We start from the raw sequence: 21,383 nt of genomic DNA on the forward strand, positions 1-21,383 counted from the left end.
AATCCAGTCTGAATGAGTGGCTCCTTGACGGTCTAACCACCAGACCTGCTGGAGAAGTCCCGTGCCATCCGCCAGGCCAAAGATGAGAGGACCTTCCATGTCTTCTATTACATGCTCACTGGTGCTGGAGACAAACTGCGCTGTAAGCCTCCTTCGTTATCACCTTTATCAAGTACTGCTAACTGCATATCAGATGTAATAACTCTGTGCTCCCCTCAGCCGAGCTGTGTCTGGAGGGCTACAACAACTACCGCTTCCTGGTCAATGGAAACGTGACCATCCCTGGCCAGCAGGATAAGGACCTGTTCACCGAGACCCTGGAGGCCTTTAGGATCATGGGCATTCCAGAGGATGAGCAGATTGGTGAGGGGGAGGACGGGACACACTACCCTCTCACTGGTTTACTTTGGGGGGGTGTGACTCTAACCTCTGTTCTCCTCATGCAGGTCTGCTGAAGGTGGTGTCTTCTGTGCTCCAGCTGGGCAACATGAGCTTTAAGAAGGAGCGCCATTCAGACCAGGCCTCCATGCCTGACGACACAGGTACAGCAAACCTTTATGTGGGCTGGTTTGATCATGACAAGGAGAACCTAGTATCTGTCAGCAGATTATACACTTTTCAGTCCACCAGAATTATTTTTGGTTTCAAAGTCTAGTTCCATGCACTGTTGTAGGCATCAAACTGTTATTCCCTCCCTCTCAACACTAACTCTCATCTCTCTGTCCCCCATCCCTCCCTGTCACAGCTGCTCAGAAGGTGTGTCACCTAATGGGCATGAGCGTGACAGACTTCACCCGTGCCATCCTGTCCCCTCGTATCAAGGTGGGCAGGGACTACGTGCAGAAGGCCCAGACCCAGGAACAGGCTGAGTTTGCAGTGGAGGCCCTGGCCAAGGCCACCTACGAGAGGATGTTCCGCTGGCTGGTGATGAGGATCAACAAGGCCCTGGACAAGACCAAGAGACAGGGAGCCTCCTTCATCGGCATCCTGGACATCGCTGGCTTTGAGATCTTTGAGGTAAACTGGAGTGGGGGAAAGACCAATGCGATTACAATGTCTTGAGCAAGACCCAGAGGGTATATTTGTTAAAAGCGATTTCCTCTTCTCTCGCAATCTCCACTTATCTAGTAAGACAGAATGGGGGTGAAATTCGGGTGGATGCCTACAGGGAATTTATTTTCATCTGTCTAGTTCTTTCACATCACTGCAGACTAGGAAAAGGGGACAAATACACTTGAGCCTCTTAGTTTTTGTTCATGATGGTGAATGCACTTTCTGACTTTCTTTCTCCTCTAGCTGAACTCATTTGAGCAGCTGTGCATCAACTACACCAACGAGAAGCTGCAGCAGCTGTTCAACCACACCATGTTCATCCTGGAGCAGGAAGAGTACCAGAGGGAGGGCATCGAGTGGAGCTTCATCGACTTCGGCCTGGACCTGCAGCCCTGCATCGACCTGATTGAGAAGCCTGTGAGTCTACCCCTCTGACTCTTTGTAATCTCCCTACCTTTAATCATGTACTGTATACTCCATTTCTCACTCCACCCTTCCCTGTATGTAACTCCCTGTAAACCTCTCACTTCCTACAGTCTCATCCCTTTCTCCCATATCTCTCCACCTGCTACCTCCCTTTCTCTCTCCTCCTCCCTCTATTTATTTCAGTTCAGTCCCATGCTATGCTGCACCTCCAGGCTCCCTGGTCTCTCTGTAAGCCTTGTTCTCTGCTCTCCCTCAGGCTAGCCCGCCGGGTATCCTGGCCCTTTTGGATGAGGAGTGCTGGTTCCCCAAAGCCACTGACAAGAGCTTTGTGGAGAAGGTCCTGCAGGAGCAGGGCACCCACTCCAAGTTCCACAAGCCCAAGAAACTGAAAGATGAGGCTGACTTCTGCATCATTCACTACGCCGGGAAGGTAAACTGACCAGTAATGAAGGCGACGTTTAGACTCTGCTTAAACTGTGTGCACTTGTACATCATGTCCCAGGCAAACCTTGTTTAATACTATTGTCTATATATGTTGTGCCGTCTCCTCAGGTGGACTACAAGGCTGACGAGTGGCTGATGAAGAACATGGACCCTCTGAACGACAACGTGGCCACGCTGCTCAACCAGTCCACTGACAAGTTTGTGTCTGAACTGTGGAAGGATGGTGAGTGCAGCCAATGATGAGTTAGCAACCAGTAAGAAGAACAGACTTAAGTGGATTAACCTTCATGCTGGGAATTGCTGCTATGTTTTCAGTGAAGGGTCTCTTCCTGTCTCATATCCACTGTTCTCTCTCTTCTCGTATCCAATGTCTGGTGTCTGGACCTTTGTTCTTACCGATCACTCTGTTTTGGTTTCTATCCTTCTGCTCCTCTGTACGACCCGTTTTTGTCTGTTATTCTCCCTCTTACTGGGTCTCAGAGGTACAGAGGTCTCAGAGAGCCTATTTTTATCAGCGTTTTCCTTTTCTCCACTCAGATTCAGGTGACTTCTTTTTAATTTGTCTCCTTTATTTACTCCAATTCTGCTCATCCTTCTGTTCACAGTAATATGAACCTTTCCATCTACTCAGCATCAACTGCCTATGTTTTTTATCCTGTCTTCATACCCTGTTTTCCCTGTGGCTCAATGTTGATTTACCATGTATATATTTACAAGGGGTTGTAATGACTGCCCCCCCCCCCCCAGCTCTGTGTGCAGTGAGATCTACCACTTGCTGCACTTTCATTGGACTCTCCTTCTCTCCCTCTGTGTAATAGTGTGGTTTGGGACCCCTGGTGTTGCTCATGGGTACTGCAGAAATGGGTATATACTGCATGGGTTTGGTTCCGTCGTCACCAATAAAAACATGCACAGTTTGTCACAAAACATTGATTTCCACATAGTATGTCGGTTCGCACCACACATTTGACATATTAAGATGGTCGCATTGTGTAAGCAGTTACGTACACACACACACACACACACACACACACACACACACACACTTCACTCACTGCATCGAGTTGCGTCTCATTCTAGTGTGATTCCCTCCTCCCCCCCCACGCTTCACTGGCATTTTGACCCCTCTCATTCCCCAAATCCCCCTTCCTACTGTATTTGTCCTCTCTGCATTGACCCAGTGTTGTGGTGTCACTGGTTTTGAACCTGTCACCATCTCTCACCATCCCCCATGTAGAGATGGGATCCCCCCCCCATCACCATTATACTCTGCTTCATGTGTTTTATGTTGTGGTTTGTTTTCACTGTGTGGAGTTCACCTGGTTAGATATCCTCAAATGTGAAAGCCTCTTGTCTCACGTCACCCTTTCTCCTCCTCTTTTTCTTCTGTCTTCCCCCTCAGTGGATCGTATCGTGGGCCTGGATAAGGTTGCAGGGATGTCTGAGATGCCTGGTGCCTTTAAGACCCGTAAAGGCATGTTCCGCACGGTGGGCCAGCTTTACAAGGAGCAGCTGTCCAAGCTCATGGCCACTCTGAGGAACACCAACCCCAACTTCGTCCGCTGCATCATCCCCAACCACGAGAAGAAGGTACCAGTAGATCAACTCCACCAGTGAAAACATCCAAACAATAGTTTCTCTCAAGATGCCATCGAACACAATACGCAACAGAGGCACCCACAGCTTATCTTAGTGGTATCTTGGCAGCTTTTTTTATTTCCACATCTAAACATGTTCCATTTCTTTCCTCCCCTACAGGCTGGTAAGCTAGACCCCCACCTGGTTCTGGACCAGCTGAGGTGTAATGGTGTTCTGGAGGGGATCCGTATCTGCAGACAGGGCTTCCCCAACCGTATCGTCTTCCAGGAGTTCAGACAGAGGTACCGTGAACACTCCCATTGTGGCTGTATACAAATATGTCTATTTTCACCAGTTCCCCAACTTAACCTCGTTGTTGTTGCATCATGTTGTGTATGTTGCTTTTAGTGAGTTGAGTCCAACTGATGATCCCATGCATATACCTTTTGTCTCTCTATAAGGTATGAGATCCTCACTCCCAACTCCATCCCCAAGGGCTTCATGGATGGCAAACAGGCCTGTGTGCTCATGGTAAGAGAGGGGCATTATTATCTTGTTCTACAACATTGTCACTCATTCAGAATGAAGAGATGAATATTGTCAGTTTAGATGATTGTATACCTCACCCTCCTTCTGTCAGATCAAAAGCCTGGAGCTGGATCCCAACCTGTTCAGGATTGGTCAGAGTAAGGTGTTCTTCAGGGCTGGAGTGCTGGCTCACCTGGAGGAGGAGAGAGACATGAAGATCACGGACGTCATCATCAGCTTCCAGGCCTGGTGCAGAGGCTACGTGGCCCGCAAGTAAGGAGACCCCCTGACTCCAACTGTCTATCATATGGCTGCAGTGGAAACGTTCTGCTTCATGTCTTATAACTGTATTTGGACGATACCAAAGTGTTTCTCGCTCTCTCTCTGCTTGCTCTGCAGGGCCTTTGCCAGGAGACAGCAGCAGCTGACCGCCATGAAGGTGATCCAGAGGAACTGTTCTGCCTACCTCAAACTCAGGAACTGGCAGTGGTGGAGACTCTTCACCAAGGTACACATTATACTTATGCTAATGTTGTTCCTATACAATGCTACTCGACTCAGCCAAACCCCCGGGGAATACCGGCGTATAACTGCCTTTCTCTTCTCCTCTGAACTGTCCCCCTCCCCAGGTGAAGCCCCTGCTGCAGGTGAGCAGGCAGGAGGAGGAGATGCAGGCCAAGGATGATGAGTTGAGCAAGGTGAAGGAGAGGCAGGAGTATGCTGAGATACAGCTGCAGGAGATGGAGGTCAAACAGCACCAGGTAAGATGGAGGCCCTCATCACTGAAACAGCCCTGAAGTGACATGTTGATAATTTTGTAATGAAACAATAATTGCTCAAGCTAACTTGAAAATGCATTCATGAACCCGTAACACCATATTGTCTCTGTCTCCCCCAGTTGAGTGCTGAGAAGCAGGCCCTGCAGGAGCAGCTGCAGGCTGAGACAGAGTTGTGTGCCGAGGCTGAGGAGATGAGAGCCCGTCTGGCCGCTAAGAAGCAGGAGCTGGAGGAGATCCTTCATGACCTGGAGGCCAGAGTGGAGGAAGAGGAGGAGAGAGCCACACATCTGCAGACCGAGAAGAAGAAGATGCAGCAGAACATCACGGTGAGGACACACACACAAACCAACACACACTTTGTGTGCAGCATGGCAGGTACACGCTGTACTAACTCTTTCCCCTCCTGTGTGTGTGTAGGACCTGGAGCAGCAGTTGGATGAGGAGGAGGCTGCTAGGCAGAGGCTGCAGCTGGAGAAGGTGACCACAGACTCCAAGCTGAAGAAGATTGAGGAGGACGTCATGGTTCTTGAAGACCAGAACAACAAACTCATGAAGGTCCGTATACAACCAATTGGCAGATGGTTGTATGGATGGATAGAATTGTGTTGTAAATTCCTGTTTGTCTGTGTGTCCCACAGGAGAAAAAGCTAATGGAGGAGCGTATCTCTGAGTTCACCTCTAACCTGACTGAGGAGGAGGAGAAGTCCAAGAGCCTTCAGAAACTCAAGAACAAACACGAGGCCATGATCACTGACCTAGAGGGTAGGTGGAGCACACACCATGTTGACCAAGTTGCTCTTACCCTACTTAACACTTTCTCCTTCTCTATTAGACCGCCTGCGCAGGGAGGAGAAGGGCCGTCAGGAGCTGGAGAAGAACCGGCGTAAGCTGGAGGGAGATTCTACTGATCTCCTTGACCAGATAGCTGAGCTGCAGGCCCAGATCGCTGAGCTCCGCGCCCAGCTGGCCAAGAAGGAGGAGGAGCTGCAGGCAGCCCTGGCCAGGTGGGATCTCTACAAGATCTCTGCAATCACATGCATACATACATAGTGACTTTAGTGTGATCACTCTGTAAATTGTATTTTCATGGCATAATGAATGTTATTACACCCTCCATTTTCTCCCTCGTCCCCTCAGGATTGAGGAGGAGGCAGCCCAGAAGAACTTGGCCCAAAAGAAGATCCGGGAGATGGAAGCCCAGCTATCTGAGCTGCAGGAGGACCTGGAGCTAGAGAGGGCCGCACGCACCAAGGCTGAGAAGAACCGCAGGGACCTGGGAGAGGAGCTGGAGGCCCTCAAGACTGAGCTTGAGGACACACTGGACTCCACTGCTGCCCAGCAAGAGCTCAGGTACTGACACCCGGAGGAGATCAGTTATGTAGTTGGCTACTGTGTTTCAATGAAACTGGTTTATTGTGAAATAAGATGACACATAGTGGATGCTATTTAGATGCCTTCATGTTGACCTTCTAGAAAAATGATTTCATGAGTTGATGACAATTCTCAGACTCAAATTCCGTTATGTTCCTTGTTTCCCAGTATTTAGCTTAGCTCACAATCTGACAAATTCCGATTCACTCTTTCATTCATTTCTCTACTTCTGTCTGTCAGGACAAAGCGTGAGACTGAGGTGAACCAGCTGAAGAAGGTTCTAGAGGATGAAGGCAAGGTCCACGAGCAGCAGGTGGTGGAGATGAGACTGAAACATAGCCAGGCCTTCGACGAGCTCAACGAGCAACTGGAGCAGGCCAAGAGAGTGAGTGGGAGATATAGATATATACCCTCGAATTCCTGTGTATTACAGTATCTGTACATGCACCGACCCCTGGTGTTCTGCCCCCCCCCCTGACAGAACAAGGTGTCGGTGGACAAGACTAAGCAGGCCCTGGAGAGTGAGCGTAACGAGCTGGCCATTGAGCTGCAGACCCTGATGCAGGGGAAGGGGGACTCTGAGCACCGCAGGAAGAAGGCTGAGGGCCAGGTCCAAGAGCTACAGGTCAAACACGGAGAGAGCGAGCGCCAGAGGATTGAGCTGGCAGAGAGAGTGGCCAAGATGCAGGTACAGTACTATTAATCTCCTTTCAGGTACGATTTGGAGCATATGGCCTGTACACTAGCTGGAAGGCCCATTTTGGTTCTTGTGTTCCTCCCCAGGCTGAGTTGGAGACTGTCAATGGCTTGCTCAGTGAGGTGGAGGGTAAGTCCATCAAAGCGTCAAAGGACTGCTCTTCTGTGGAGTCTCAGCTGCAGGATGTGCAGGTATAGTACTCCATAGACTACAACAGATCCAAGTATTCAATATTGCACAAGATTTGTAATTGTTGTAAAAGCTCAATCATTAAGCTGCTATAACTGTGCCGGTCTTTCTCTTCTACCTACAGGAGCTGCTCCAGGAGGAGACTCGTCAGAAGCTGTCCATGGGCACTCGTCTGCGTCAGCTGGAGGATGAACAGAACACTCTGAGAGAACAGCTGGAGGAGGAGGAGGAGGGCAAGAGGAATGTGGAGAAGCAGCTGCTCACCGTGCAGGCTCAGGTAGACACACTTACAGCAACATACACCTTAAAATTGGATTGATGCAAATGTGCTATTAGAATGTTTTTGTTCAACACATCACTAGAACCATAAACCGCACCACAGAATGTTTGAGTGACAAGCGGTGTCCCCCTATAGCTGGCAGAGATTAAGAAGAAGTCTGAGCAGGAAGCAGGCTGTCTGGAAAATGCGGAGGAGGGGAAGAAGAGGCTGCAGAGGGACCTGGAGGGGCTTGGCCAGCGGATGGAGGAGAAGTGCAGTGCCTTTGAGAAACTGGACAAGACCAAGACTCGTCTGCAACAGGAGCTGGACGACATGGTGGTGGACCAGGACCACCTCAGACAGATCGTAACCAACCTGGAGAAGAAGCAGAAGAAGTTTGACCAGGTTAGTAGTAACACTAGCTAGGTTTCCATCCAATTGGTGACAGATTTTCATGCAAATATTTAAAAATCTGCATAAAAACAATATATGCGTTTTACCAGCAGAGATGTTTCCACCAAATTGACTTGTTGTGAGTAAAAGGCTGTAGGTGATGACGTAGTGCACATAGAAATACCTTTTGTGGGTAAATGCCCATGTACCGAGGGAAACCAAGAAAGTTCCTTTAAATGGGTTTCCTTGGCATTTCAACTAATGGTTTTGTCCCAATTGTTTTTTGGGGGGGTGTTCCATAACGAATGTGTCTGCTCTGGCCTTGATATGGGCGCTTTAGCCTACAGCTCGCAGATGCAGTGCGGGTAAGCTACCTACAAAAGGTTATTATGGACATAAAAGTTAAGGTTTTTATTTGTTAAATGGCAGCCTTGCATTGACCATGTCACCAGAATAAGAGTAAGACCCTCAATTTATTGGAAAGGAGCATCAAAGCTCATTACTGTGCACTTTCACCACCCTGTGAAATTCATCCTAACTTATTTAATCTAACCTACTTAACTGTATGCTTTCCTGAGTCATAGTGGGAGGACCACACATGTCATCGCATTACTCCAAGTTTACTTCGATATGATGGTTACTATATCAATATTTGTGCATAAAGGTGTTTCACCATTTCTCGCAGAATTTAATTTTAGACACAGATCACATCTTGTCTAGTGTATTGAGTTGACAGATTTGCTGTTTCCATCAGGCCTGTTTTTTTTATTTTTACCAGAGATTTACTTTACTCATGAAGATTCTAGGAAACCTGTTTACTGTCCACAATTAATTCACTCAAACTGGGGGGGGGGACTACTTGGAAGGGTTGATTCTGAAGATCTGTAACTATCAGCGAAAAATCTGTGTCTTGAAGTCTAGTATGACTTTCCTCCATTTTACTTCTAGATGCTGGCTGAGGAGAAGAACATCTCATGCCGCTATGCTGAGGAGAGGGACAAGGCTGAGGCTGAGGCCAGGGAAAAGGAGACCCGGACCCTGGCTCTGACCCGCGAGCTGGAATCCCTCCGTGACATGAAGGATGAGATGGACCGCGCCAACAAGCTGCTCCGTGCTGAGATGGAGGACCTGGTCTCCTCCAAGGACGACGTTGGCAAGAGTGTAAGACAGCCTAGGGGGTGGTTGAATTGTTCTTGGTAGAAATCAATTCAAATCCTCTGTTTTCATACTGGTCCCAAATTCCTATTTCTCATCACAATCTCTACTATTCTCCTTCAGGTACACGAGCTGGAGAAGTCCAAGCGTGGCATGGATCAGCAGCTGGAGGAGATGAGAACTCAGCTGGAGGAGCTGGAGGACGAGCTGCAGGCCACGGAGGACGCCAAGCTGCGTCTGGAGGTCAACATGCAGGCCATGAAGGCCCAGTACGAGAGAGACCTGGCAGGACGAGATGAGATGGGCGAGGAGAAGAAGAGACAACTGGTCAAACAGGTACACTAGTAGCTACAGGTTTGACTTTGTAGGTAGTGGTTCCTTAAGATGTTATTTGTCCACTGCATGATGGGACATGTAGTCCAGTGATTGAAAGCTTGAATCTCTCAGGTGCGGGAGATGGAGTTGGAGTTGGAGGATGAGAGGAAGCAGCGCTCTGTTGCCGTGGCAGCCCGTAAGAAGCTGGAGCTGGACCTGAAGGAGCTGGAGGCAGCCATCGACATGGCCAACAAGAACCGTGATGAGGCCCTCAAACAGCTTAAGAAGCTCCAGGTAACAACCAATTACATTATCACCAACTTCTGACTAGTATGTTTTTATACCATGACCACATTCTATTCTAATCAAGATGCATGCAGATGGCGAATAGTTTGCTTGAAATATGCTTTGAACCTCTCCCTCTCCACCAGGCCCAGATGAAGGAGCTGCTGAGGGAGCTAGAGGACACTCGTATGTCCAGAGATGAGATCATGGCCCAGGCCAAGGAGAACGAGAAGAAGCTCAAGAGCATGGAGGCCGACATGATCCAGATGACAGAGGTCAGTCGGCGCTGCTGCCCCTCACCTGACCATCTCACACTAGTCTCTCGTTTTATTCTCACCTGACACTTCGCCCTCCCAAACAATACAAAACCTACTTCTGTAACTCTTTATAAATCCTACTGTGAAACTGTATTTGCACAAATCCTCCACTGGAATCATGATTAATGTGGAAAGGTAATTATGAGAGCTTCTCAAGTTAGGATTTGGCCTACTCCCACGTACACGCTTTGGTTCTCACATACACTGACACGCCACCCCCCAGGAGCTGGCTTCTGCAGAGCGTGTAAAGAGACAGGCCCAGCAAGAGAGAGATGAGCTGCAGGATGAGATCAACAGCCAGGCCGCCAAGAAGTAGGAACCATTTATTTTCATAACCTACTGTTTATCTCTACTTCTAATGACCCAAATGTCTCTCCCTTGCTCGCTTATCTCATCCTTTCTTTCCCACCTTTCCTCTTCCCCTCAGTGCTCTGATTGCAGAGGAGAAAAGGAGACTGGAGGCTCGTATCGCACAGCTGGAGGAGGAGCTGGAGGAGGAGCAGTGTAACACTGAGCTGGTCAACGATAGGCTGAAGAGAGCTCTGCTGCAGGTAGGACAGCCAAGGACGGCAATTGACTTTCATGCCCCATGTGTACAGACTGGGATAGTGTACTTCTAATGATAAGGTGGGTCAGGCAGTTTAACCCCCTGTCTCTGTCAGACTGACCAGATGACTGTGGAGCTGACGGCAGAGCGCAGTACCTCCCAGCGCCTGGAGGGGGCCCGCTCCCAGCTGGAGCGCCAGAACAAGGAGCTGAAGCTGAAGCTGCAGGAGCTGGAAGGAACTGTCAAGTCCAAGTACAAGGCCACTATTGCCGCCCTGGAGGCCAAGATCGCCCAGCTGGAGGAGCAGGTGGACATCGAGACCAGGTGAGGGGGTCTGAACCTGACCTTAGACCACCTGCATCCTCCCTCAGATATCCTGCATCTCATGTGCTCTCCATAATGCAAAATATAACTGAAATTGCAGCATGGGTGAGATCAGATGGTGAAATCTCACAAGCTAAGTAGATGTTTCAGCCTGTCCATGTGACCCAGTTGTTTCTTTCCACAGGGAGAGGCAGCAGGCGTCCAAGCTGGTGCGACGCACAGAGAAGAAGCTAAAGGAGGTCGTCCTCGCGGTGGACGACGAGAGACGCAACACAGAGCAGTACAAAGACCAGGTCAGGGCTCGGAAAACAAGCTTCAACACAATCCCAACAGCTTTACACCAGCAAACTTAGTCTCTATTTCCCCCTGTGTGACTCTATTTTGAAAGTATGTGAATGATTTAATGGAGTATATTTATATAAAGCTTTCACACTACATCTCTTTGTACTATACATTGTCTTGGAACTCACCCTATCCACCACCTACATGTAGCATCCACCTTGGTACTTGACGCTAATGCGTGTGTGTGTGTGTACGCAGTCGGACAAGCTGAACTCTCGTATGAAGCAGCTGAAGAGGCAGCTTGAGGAGTCTGAGGAGGAGGCCCAGAGAGCCAACGCCAACCGCAGGAAACTGCAAAGGGAGCTGGAGGACGCCACTGAGTCAGCCGACGCCATGAACCGTGAGGTCAGCACCCTCAAGAGCAAGCTCAGGTACGTACACCTCCATCACCCAACCGGACTAAATGCTGACGCACTGACCTCGGTTGTAAATGAAGCCGTCTGTACTAGCACCCTACACAGCATACTTGCATTTACAATGTATGTTTTAATCACATTCCCTCTGCGACATTACTGATCATATATCCACAGAGGGACTTTTTTTGGGGGGGCCCTCCATGGTATGTGCTGTGCCCCTGTCACGATCTCTCTGCCCTAATCACTGATCTCTACCGTCTCTGTTCCAGGCGTGGGGACCTCCCCTTCACCATGCGCCGCATTGTCAGCCGCGCAGGCATTGAGAGCGACGAGGAGAGCGAGCCCAAGAGCGAGACACCTGAGCCCAAGCCTGAATGAACTGCAACAGTCGTACAACACACACAAACCCACACATATACCACTTTAAGTAACGCATGCACTTACAGGGGGACACAAACATGATACTGTATGATTTAGAGGCGGTAAATCTACTTCACAGCCAAACCTCAGTCTCTCTTTAATGGGAGACTTGACAATCTATGTACACTTATATTCCATACAAGCCAATACAACAGTACTTCAGACAATCACCATACTGTCATAACTCATACAAATTTGTGGGCCAAATTTATTTTCTCCTGCTTCATTCTCTGGGAAAAAAATAGAAATGAATGATATTTTTGTAAGGAAACATTCCATTAGAAATAGTCTTTTTGGGCTCTTTTTCTAACTGAAGCAAGAACGAACGAAATGAATATAAATAAATGAAGAAGGATTACTCGAAGGGGACCAAAGTAATATCGCAATCTATAGATTTGTATTTTATGCTGTAGTTTTTATAATGGTCAAGTATGAAAGTACTACACGTCTATTATGGCTCTCGCTCGCTCTCACCTCAGTTTATAATGGAGGTTTATGTGCTCAATTGTACCGTATTAATTTAGCTGCGGATAGTACTTAAAACATATGCTTTTGGGCTTAAGAAAACGATACATCTATAGACGCACAAAAAGCACACAGAATTAGAGAAACGCATTAATGTACAAACATTTGATTTGTGCTGAATTGTCTTATTTTTGCACGGAGATGTGTGACTCTGGATTAGAAATGATAGACCACTGGTGCATTAAATTGAAGACATTGATAGACGGCAGATGCACCTCCAAACAAGAAAATACAAATTCAGAGGAACTGCAGGCTCCTATGTATTCATGCCAACACACACTAAAGCCTTACAGTCAAATTCTACTGTTCAAGGTTATTACCTGGATCCACATATTTCTTTACTACTATCAATGTTTTTATTGATGCGCAGGGCGACGGTTACGGGGTGGTGGGGTAGTTTATTACTCACGACACGCTGTATTCTCAGAGCACTGCTTGGTGGGGTATAGGGGTGGTTGAACAGAGTAAAGCATGTTGGGATAAGTGGGACGTTCTATTTTGCAGCGCCGTGGCCGAAAACATCACATGATATCCTGATGGCATCTTTAAACTTTCTCTGACAGGAAGATGACTCCCTGTTGATATGCCTGGCCAGGTGTTAATCCCATGTAGATGAGGTAGATGAGTGAAGGTGCTTTAGGTCTGGGTGAACTGACCCCTGCAGGCTGTGCTCAGGGTTGCCTTTTTTGCTCACACTGCTGGGAAGTGAGAGGAATTTGTTATTATTAATGATGGATAACAGACAAAAGATCACTCTCTCTCGTACTTGGAAGCAAAAAATAAATCTCAATTTTGTACTGTTTATTTTCTCTGCAGCTCTGAAAAAAATGACATCTTGATGAGTTGTGAATTGTTTGGTATTATTGCAATAAAGATGGCTTTCTAAACTGCAACCGTTTTGACTCCTGAGAATTTTTGTCTATTAAAGGGGCAATCCCCAATTACTACTACTAAATATATATTATTACTTTGCTACATTTATTTTACCTATTGATTCTTAAGTTATATTTTTTAAGTTCAAGGTAAATGTAAACAAACAATTGGCCTCAACATGGTTAAAACTAAAAAGCTATAATTGAGTCCTTGCATTCGTAGCTTTGTCTATGAATTTGAGTGGTTACATTCCTCCAGCCCCATCCCTCAGCTGTTCACTGACACTGCTGATTGCGGCTTTAAACTGTAAATACACTAAACGATCTGATCTATTGTCCTGTAGTGTTTTTATTTTTTTAGCATCGTGATCTCAGACATGACCACAAGAGGACAGTCTTGAATCTGAACAAATCCCAATTGAAATGGTTCCCCAGGACAAACGGCATAATTATGAAGCAAGTCTAAACCGGTTTAAACAGACAATTTGACACAAGGATGGACAGATTTGGGTGAGAACTGAATGTCGTTTTTATATTGTATTAATACAACGGCCTATTTTAAGCTACAATATTTCAGCGAATGGCCTTGGCTTGTTAATCACTGTTTAATCAAATAATTACACATGCCTGTTTCTGTTGATTGCGTGTTTTGTCCATTCTCCAGTTCAATGCTTTGCCCTATGCATTTATAAATGTGAGTTTCTATTCTCATTGTCTTCGGTTTGTGTTCTCATTCTAATTAATTGAAATAGTAGACGTACGATTTTCGGTATAAATGTTTTGTTGGACTGGGAAACGCTTCTGAAAACGGTCTGGTTCACGATTGTTAGGGTTTTGTATTAGAGCTTCCTTGTCGTTGATTCTGCTACTTTCAAATTGGAAACTCAGAGCTCATGTTTCCAAGTCATTTTCCTAGTTCCCGACGAGCACGAGAACGAGGCATTAACTCCTAAATTATTGCGTGGGAATCCTGAGATGCAGATGGTTCCAAAGAAGATTACTATGGGCCTCTGTTTATCATGATTGAAAAGGATCTAGTGTGAGACCCCTGATAAATGTTAATCATATTTGTTAAAATTAACATAAATATGTTTAACTACCTTGAATATTTGTCGATATGTACATTCGAGGTTGACATGGGAGTGTAAATTAATTCCTGTCGGTCTTTCCTGTACTGTCCTGATTCTGCAACAGTTCTATAACCCCGGATCATAATCACTTCTGTCCAGTCCCGTGCAAAAATTTGACTGAATGAGTGTACAACTTGTGATTTAGTGATGTCTGTGTTACATTAACAATTGTCATTAATTGTATTAATCTGTTTCAATGTATATGTGTGCTGAGTCACTTGACTCTCTCACAAAATTAGTCACATAGATGTATGCCGATTGAGATGTCTGTCTACCCATTTTAAAGTAATGTCTTGAAATGACAGAACATATTCCATAAAAATGTATATCAGGATTTAAGAGTCTGGAGTCTGGACACATTATTAAAAACAGTCCTGGACTTAAAAGCACTTTAACTTTATTTTGGCCACCTGTGCCTCAAAGTATTGAGAGCATGATGCTTAAGGGCCCCACACACACACACACACACACACATGTGCACACACAAACGCATGAGAAACATGTGCAACGTGATCAGGGTGTAGTTAATTAGTTAATAAGTAACTGTGTGTCTTAAATGGGAACCATAGTGTGAGTCAGATGATTCCTACATTGGGTTTGTGCTGTGGTTGAGTGCCCCAACCCCTCAGTGGATCAGTCAGAGGCAGTGCAGCTCTCCAGTATCTGCTGTAAGGGACACACTATCAACATTGCAAAACACCAGTGCTGTAAGTTACAGCCTGTAACATTCTATATCAGTTTTGAAAGGTTATTCTGTCTGTGTTATGTAATGGGTTGCGCAGCTGAAATGCCCAATCATGACATCTTCTCTGTAATCTCTTGTGCAGGAGCGTTTGGAAAAGTTGAATGGACAGGGGCAGAGTAAGGACTGAGAAAGTGATTCAAAAAGAGGAAAAGACAGGATTTTGATCATACAAGGACAACAGTATTGGATTGGAATTTATTCTCAACTTTCAAAATAACCATGGAACTGTCTCTGGTGAGTGGGATTGTTTTATCGCTCATTTAGTATTTGATCCATGGTGAAAGTCTGAAGGACAATAATTCTAGAGTAACTTCAGTGATTGTTGTACATGTACCGTGAATAGCTGAGTATGTTTTATTGATGTGGTTTCAGTGGTCTAATGGCTTGGGTTATAATATTTAATATCTCAGTTAAGATTTCACATGCATTTTATGTCAGGCTGTGATTTTGGATCAGGATACCCAGGCCTACGTTCTCAATCCAGCCCCTATGTTAATCACAGTACCATCCTGTGACATCGTTGATTAACCCAGTTGTCCTTACCCCGCCTTTAACCTGCTGGAAGTTTCAGGCCACTTTCATACTATGCACTTTCTCAAGCTGTTCTAGAATATTCAATGTTTTCTGTGTTTACAAGTTCTCTATTGTCCTCTGCCCTGAAGTAGGTCATACTCCTGGGTGCCACCTTAAATCTTCATAGACATGCCAAACAAGTGAGCAAGGCTTTGCCAAGCCTCCACTGTGCCAACACTGCCATTGGTGAACAAGCACTGTTGGTGGGCTGTTGCCATAGCACCCTCATTAAGGGAGGAGCAGGGACATGTTTAGAAAGTGTGGGGTTCAAGTCCCAGTGAAGGAGTACAGGTTGTCAATGTCACATCACAGTACAGGAACTACCAAGTAATTTACCAGAGCTGTAGACATTGAAATGTACTAGAATTCATGCCCAGTGATAAGGAAATAAATACACAATTACTAGTTCTAGAGCAGCACATACTCTCTAGAATGTAAACTGTGATAAGTTGTTTTATGGAAGCCAGAACATACAAAAACATGTGCTCACACACACACACACACACACACTGACATTTACAATGTATGACGCATGGCATTTTACAGAGATGTGCATTCGCTGGAAGCCGAAAGATGAGGGGTAGAGTAGGAGAAGCAGCATTGAGAGGTTGTGTGTGAGAGAGAGTGAAAACCTAGGCCAGTGGATTAAGCTGCTTTGTGAAGGGAAACCGAGGAAAGCTTATAGAGAAGTGAAGAGAGGGATGGAGGCTTTTGCCCTGACAACCCACCACAGTTCATAACAGCTTAGCCAGAGAGGGGAAGGAAACGGACAAATGCAGGAAAAACAGGATCAGCCACTGAAAAGTAGCCCGGGGAAGGTAGGGATGTGGACTGTAGGAGGGATGTGTGTGTTGTTTTGTATATTGTGTGTGGCGTCTTATTTTTTTTGTCTGTAATGACAGCATGTGAAAATTGGAGGGACTGGGTATGGTGTATGTGATGCTTTTTCTGCAGCCATCCAGTTCTTTGTTGATTTTTGTGTTGGTAGATTGTTTAGAGAACGAAGCATGCCAATTATAATGCATTATAACACATACCTGATGTAGGGTGACACTTGCAGGGTGGGGAATAGTGTGCGTGTTTATGGGTTGGTGCATCTTAGTTTTTCAATGGAGAGTCCTTTGCCCTTTTGCCTGTTCTCTTCGTGGTCCCATGTTGATTTACACACAATTCTTGAGTCTGAATGTTTGTTTGTACTGCTTGTGTGGGTATTTATGTCATGTGAATTACTGTAGCGAGTGTATGTGCATTTGTCCTATTTCCCAGGCTTTCCATCGTAAACAATCATAAGGCCCATCACGCTTTGGGCTCTCACCGAAGAGCACTCTACCGTGACTGTTGTGTGTTCGATGTTATCACTCTCCCTTCCTCCCCTCTCTGCTTGTCTCTCCCTTCAGGCTCACCCGACTCTCAAAGCCTTTATGTGTGGCTCTCTCAGTGGAACATGCTCCACCCTGCTCTTCCAGCCTCTGGACCTGGTCAAGACCCGCCTGCAGACCCTTCACAGCAACATGCAGCCTGGGTGAGTAGCCTTCAGCTGGCTCAGTCAACACCTCTACAGCATAGTCCACACTTCCACATAGTAATCAGGTGAGGTTACGTTTGTAGTAAGTTTTCTGGCTCTAGATTACAGTCTTGTCCTAGACCATGAGACCAACTAGCATCACATTACTCTATTGACTCGCCTCATTGACTAAGCAATATTGTAGATTGTAGATCTGAACATTGAGATTCCAAAGAGTCATAAAACTCATGCTGGTTCCACATGGCCTGCATGCTAGTACCAACTCAATGTCACGTCAGCTGTTTTGAAATGAAGCGTAGTTGCAATGTAACTTCTGGGTCGTTTCATAGGACAGTGTGTTAATACGGCTTTCTCTCTCTCTTACGCTCTTTCAGTTCAGCAAGAGTGGGGATGGTGACTGTGTTCTTAAGTGTTGTACGGACAGAGAAGCTCATAGGACTTTGGAAGGGGGTCTCACCAGTAAGTTGGCCTCTCTTTATGATCAGTAATATAAACAGAAACACATCAATTGTGTTGAATCTGTGTGTTGAGGATATGACTCTGACAGCATGTCTGCTCTGCTTCCTCCTCCAGTCATTTGTGAGGACCATCCCCGGTGTAGGGATCTATTTCAGCACCTACTACTCTCTGAAGCAGCACTACTTCCTGGAGCAGGGCCCCGGGGCCATGGAGTCTGTGCTGCTGGGAGCTGGGGCCAGGACTGTGGCAGGGGTCTGCATGCTGCCTGTCACTGTCATTAAAACTCGCTTTGAGGTATGTTCAGGTAGAGAGACGGGGGGAGGGGCAGGAAGGAAAAGATAAATACTTTTCTATATACTGTATGATTACAGTGACTACATGAGTACTGTTTAATGTGTGGGTGTTTACTGTAGTGTCTGTTGTTGTTTCAGAGTGGCAGGTATAACTACGTGAGCGTGGCAGGGGCTTTGCGCAGTGTGTGTCAAACAGAGGGACCCAGAGCTCTGTTCTCAGGGCTGAGCGCCACCCTCCTCAGAGATGCTCCCTTCTCAGGCCTCTATGTCATGTTCTACAACCAGGGCAAGAACACTCTGCCACAGGGTCAGTATCAGAACACCACACTAATGCTCAATACTGGTATTTGTTTCACTAGTGTGCGATCACTTTGAAGTGTCAGTATGGGGACGCCGGTGACATAAACATGAAGCAGTAGTATTGGTTACACTAGAAGCCACATTTGATAACTTTGATGAATCTGTCTCAATGTGAATTGTTTGGTGTGGAGTGGAATTTATAGTGTCTCTCCGTTTCTTCCTCCCAGAGATAAGCACGTCTCCCTACGCGGCCCTGGCTAACTTCAGCTGTGGGATTCTGGCCGGGGTCCTGGCTTCCCTAGTGACCCAGCCAGCTGACGTGGTCAAAACCCAGGTCCAAGTCAGCCCACATCTGTACAGGAGGACTGCAGATGCTGTGCGATACATTTACAATGTAACTATCTCTCTCTCTTATTGAATATGGCGTTGTTACTATGCTTAGGGCAATAGCACTGTTATAATATACAACGTTGTTCGTATGTGGGTCAGGCTAAACTGTTGTCTGTATGTGTTTATATACTGACCTCTAGCCTGCACACAGTGTCACACTATGTAATAAAACATATGGGTTGATGAATAGTAGTTGACATGTGCTGTTCTTTCTCTCCGTCTCTCAGGAGCACGGGTTTCAAGGGTTCTTCCGGGGTGGGGTGCCACGTTCTCTGAGGAGGACCATGATTGCTGCCATGGCATGGACGGTGTATGAACAGCTGATGGCCCGCATGGGGCTCAAGTCCTGAGGAGGGATGACAAAAAGAGGGATGACAAGTCCTGAAGGGAGAGAATGAAATGTGGCCCGAGGAAGAAAGTGAAAGTCAAGGACAAACCAGTACAGTGAGGAGTGCCCTGGAAGGCACTGCTGTGTTTGTGTCTTAAGACTGCCTAGTTGAGAGTGTGCCAATGGACTTCTTCACTGACATACAGTATTCTGCCATAACATTATTAACACATTGCAAAGATATGATACCTCAAGGACTGGTATCCATACTTTGACAGAAAGATGAGGACTAGTAGTTTTATTAAAATGTATGTATATTTGAATAGTTTTGCATTGCACAATTTTGTCTGTCTTCATTGTATGTGAGGCTACACCAAACAATACTTTAATGTATTTATTCTACTGGGCTACTTTCAAAATTCTATATTGCACTATAAGTCATATAATATTGTTGGTCCTTAACTAGCCACTGGACTCCCAGCCAAACTTGACTGTTTAAGCTACTTCAGGCTTTAGATATATATCCCACTGTAGAATTCTACAATGTCAGGTACAGTTGAAGTCGGAAGTTTACATACACTTAGGTTGGAGTCATTAAAACTAGTTTTTCAACCACTCCACACATTTCTTGTTTACAAACTATAGTTTTGGAAAGTCGGTTAGGACATCTACTTTGTGCATGAAACAAGTACTTTTTCCAACAATTGTTTACAGACAGATTATTTTACTTAATCCACTGTATCACAATTCCAGTGGGCCAAATATTTTCATACTTGACTGTGCCTTTAAACAGCTTGAAAAATTCCAGATAATTATGTCATGGCTTTAGAAGCTTCTGATAGGCTAATTGACATAATTTGAGTCAATTGGAGGTGTACCTGTGGATGTATTTCAAGGCCTACCTTCAAACTCGGTGCCTCTTTGCTTGACATCATGGGAAAATCAAAAGAAATCAGCCAAGACCTCTGAAAAATAAATTGTAGACCACAAGTCTGGTTCATCATTGGGAGTAATTTCCAAACGCCTGAAGGTACCACTTTCATCTGTACAAACAATAGTACACAAGCATAAATACCATGGGACCACGCAGCCGTCATACCCCTCAGGAAGGAGACTCGTTCTGTCTCCTAGAGATGAACGTACTTTGGTGCGAAATGTGCAAATCAACCCCAGAACAACAGCAAAGGACCTTGAGAAGATGCTGGAGGAAACAGGTCTAAAAGTATCTATATCCACAGTAAAATGAGTCCTATATCGACATAACCTGAAAGGCTCTCAGCAAGGAAGAAGCCACTGCTCCAAAACCGCCATAAAAAGCCTGACTATGGTTTGCAGCTGCACATGGGGACAAAGATTGTACTTTTTGGAGAAATGTCCTCTGGTTTCATGAAACAAAAATATAACTGTTTGGCCATAATGACCATTGTCATGTTTGGAGGAAAAAGGGGGAGGCTTGCAAGCCGAAGAACAACATCCCAACCGTGAAGCACAGAGGTGGTAAGCATCATGTTGTGGGGGTGCTTTGCTGCAGGAGGGACTGGTTCACTTCACAAAATAGATGGCATTATGAGGCAGGAAAATTATGTGGATATATTGAAGCAGCATCTCAAGACATCAGTCAGGAAGTTAAAGCTTGGTCACAAATGGGTCTTCCAAATGGACAATGACCCCAAACATACATCCAAAGTCGTGGCAAAATGGCTTAGGACAAAGTCAAGGTATTCTAGTGGCCATCACAAAGCCCTGACCTCAATCCTATAGAACATTTGTGGGTAGAACTGAAAAAGCATGTGTGAGCAAGGAGGCCTACAAACCTGACTCAGAAAACCTGACTCAGTTACACCAGCTCTGTCAGGAGGAATGGGCCAAAATTCACCCAACTTATTGTGGGTAGCATGTGGAAGGCTACCCAAACATTTGACCCAAGTTAAACAATTTAAAGGAAATGCTACCAAATACTAATTGAGTGTATGTAAACTTCTGACCCACTAGGAATGTGATGAAAGAAATAAACGCTGAATAAATCATCCTCTCTACTATTATTCTGACATTTCACATTATTAAAATAAAGTGGTGATCCTAACTGACCGAAGACAGGGAATTTTTACTGGGTTTAAATGTCAGGAATTGTGAAAAACTGAGTTTGAATGTATTTGGCTGAAGTGTATGTAAACATCTGACTTCAACTGTACCTGTTTTCCCTGGACTTTAGCACAACTTGTATCTGCTTGTCTTTAAATTGAAGGTAAAGAACAATAATTGCTTAACATACTGATCCTTAGCTGGAAATGCACTTTAACCACTTCCTTAATCTAAAATCCTGGAGTGTCTCATGCCGCAGTGAGTCTGTCTGCCTTCCCTTTGTGCCAAACTAATGCCACTGTTCTAAGATATTATTCTGGTAGAGATGTCGTAACATATAATATAATAATATAATAATAATAATATATGCCATTTAGCAGACG

The 21,383-nt window shown here is 45.7% G+C and overlaps 2 protein-coding genes across 7 annotated transcripts in view; both read left to right on the forward strand.

Moving 5' to 3' along the window:
• LOC124015988 (myosin-9-like) overlaps positions 1-13,196 on the forward strand; it is a 32,242-nt gene extending 19,046 nt beyond the window's left edge. For all 3 annotated transcript variants that reach the window (XM_046331501.1, XM_046331499.1, XM_046331500.1), the window contains 33 exons: positions 44-142; positions 220-363; positions 447-542; positions 746-1,017; positions 1,297-1,470; positions 1,736-1,909; positions 2,032-2,146; positions 3,326-3,513; positions 3,682-3,803; positions 3,963-4,032; positions 4,142-4,302; positions 4,429-4,537; positions 4,659-4,790; positions 4,928-5,134; positions 5,226-5,363; positions 5,447-5,570; positions 5,641-5,812; positions 5,946-6,158; positions 6,420-6,564; positions 6,661-6,867; positions 6,963-7,067; positions 7,190-7,342; positions 7,481-7,729; positions 8,666-8,878; positions 8,996-9,208; positions 9,320-9,481; positions 9,619-9,747; positions 10,013-10,101; positions 10,217-10,340; positions 10,452-10,660; positions 10,845-10,953; positions 11,201-11,373; positions 11,628-13,196. In XM_046331501.1, coding sequence (XP_046187457.1) covers positions 44-142; positions 220-363; positions 447-542; positions 746-1,017; positions 1,297-1,470; positions 1,736-1,909; positions 2,032-2,146; positions 3,326-3,513; positions 3,682-3,803; positions 3,963-4,032; positions 4,142-4,302; positions 4,429-4,537; positions 4,659-4,790; positions 4,928-5,134; positions 5,226-5,363; positions 5,447-5,570; positions 5,641-5,812; positions 5,946-6,158; positions 6,420-6,564; positions 6,661-6,867; positions 6,963-7,067; positions 7,190-7,342; positions 7,481-7,729; positions 8,666-8,878; positions 8,996-9,208; positions 9,320-9,481; positions 9,619-9,747; positions 10,013-10,101; positions 10,217-10,340; positions 10,452-10,660; positions 10,845-10,953; positions 11,201-11,373; positions 11,628-11,736 — 5,099 coding nt within the window. In that variant the 3' untranslated portion in view covers positions 11,737-13,196. The remainder of the gene's footprint in view (positions 1-43; positions 143-219; positions 364-446; positions 543-745; positions 1,018-1,296; positions 1,471-1,735; positions 1,910-2,031; positions 2,147-3,325; positions 3,514-3,681; positions 3,804-3,962; positions 4,033-4,141; positions 4,303-4,428; positions 4,538-4,658; positions 4,791-4,927; positions 5,135-5,225; positions 5,364-5,446; positions 5,571-5,640; positions 5,813-5,945; positions 6,159-6,419; positions 6,565-6,660; positions 6,868-6,962; positions 7,068-7,189; positions 7,343-7,480; positions 7,730-8,665; positions 8,879-8,995; positions 9,209-9,319; positions 9,482-9,618; positions 9,748-10,012; positions 10,102-10,216; positions 10,341-10,451; positions 10,661-10,844; positions 10,954-11,200; positions 11,374-11,627) is intronic.
• Positions 13,197-13,564: 368 nt separating this feature from the next.
• On the forward strand, positions 13,565-19,256 carry LOC124016516 (mitochondrial glycine transporter B-like). Of its 4 annotated transcripts, none has more exons than XM_046332090.1 (8): positions 13,565-13,685; positions 15,133-15,284; positions 17,021-17,145; positions 17,523-17,607; positions 17,722-17,901; positions 18,039-18,207; positions 18,428-18,594; positions 18,818-19,256. In XM_046332090.1, exons 2-8 carry the CDS (start codon positions 15,270-15,272, stop codon positions 18,938-18,940), a joined length of 864 nt encoding a protein of 287 aa, XP_046188046.1. In that variant the 5' UTR covers positions 13,565-13,685; positions 15,133-15,269; the 3' UTR covers positions 18,941-19,256. The 4 variants fall into 4 exon arrangements, with proteins under 4 accessions (XP_046188046.1, XP_046188044.1, XP_046188047.1 ...); XM_046332088.1 differs by lacking the exon at positions 13,565-13,685 and adding an exon at positions 14,865-15,012; XM_046332091.1 differs by lacking the exon at positions 13,565-13,685 and adding an exon at positions 14,882-14,973.
• The last annotated feature ends 2,127 nt before the right edge of the window (positions 19,257-21,383 follow it).

This window comes from Oncorhynchus gorbuscha, linkage group LG26 (assembly GCF_021184085.1).
Source record: "Oncorhynchus gorbuscha isolate QuinsamMale2020 ecotype Even-year linkage group LG26, OgorEven_v1.0, whole genome shotgun sequence".
NCBI lineage: Eukaryota > Metazoa > Chordata > Actinopteri > Salmoniformes > Salmonidae > Oncorhynchus > Oncorhynchus gorbuscha.

What these genes read in the sequence shown, in the direction of transcription:
- LOC124016516 (XM_046332087.1), top strand. Translation starts at nt 16,973, where the DNA reads ATGTTATCACTCTCCCTTCCTCCCCTCTCTGCTTGTCTCTCCCTTCAG. An exon ending in CAAGAACACTCTGCCACAGG is followed by an intron (nt 18,208 to 18,427) that starts GTCAGTATCAGA and finishes TCTTCCTCCCAG; the next exon opens with AGATAAGCACGTCTCCCTAC. An exon ending in CTGTGCGATACATTTACAAT is followed by an intron (nt 18,595 to 18,817) that starts GTAACTATCTCT and finishes TCCGTCTCTCAG; the next exon opens with GAGCACGGGTTTCAAGGGTT.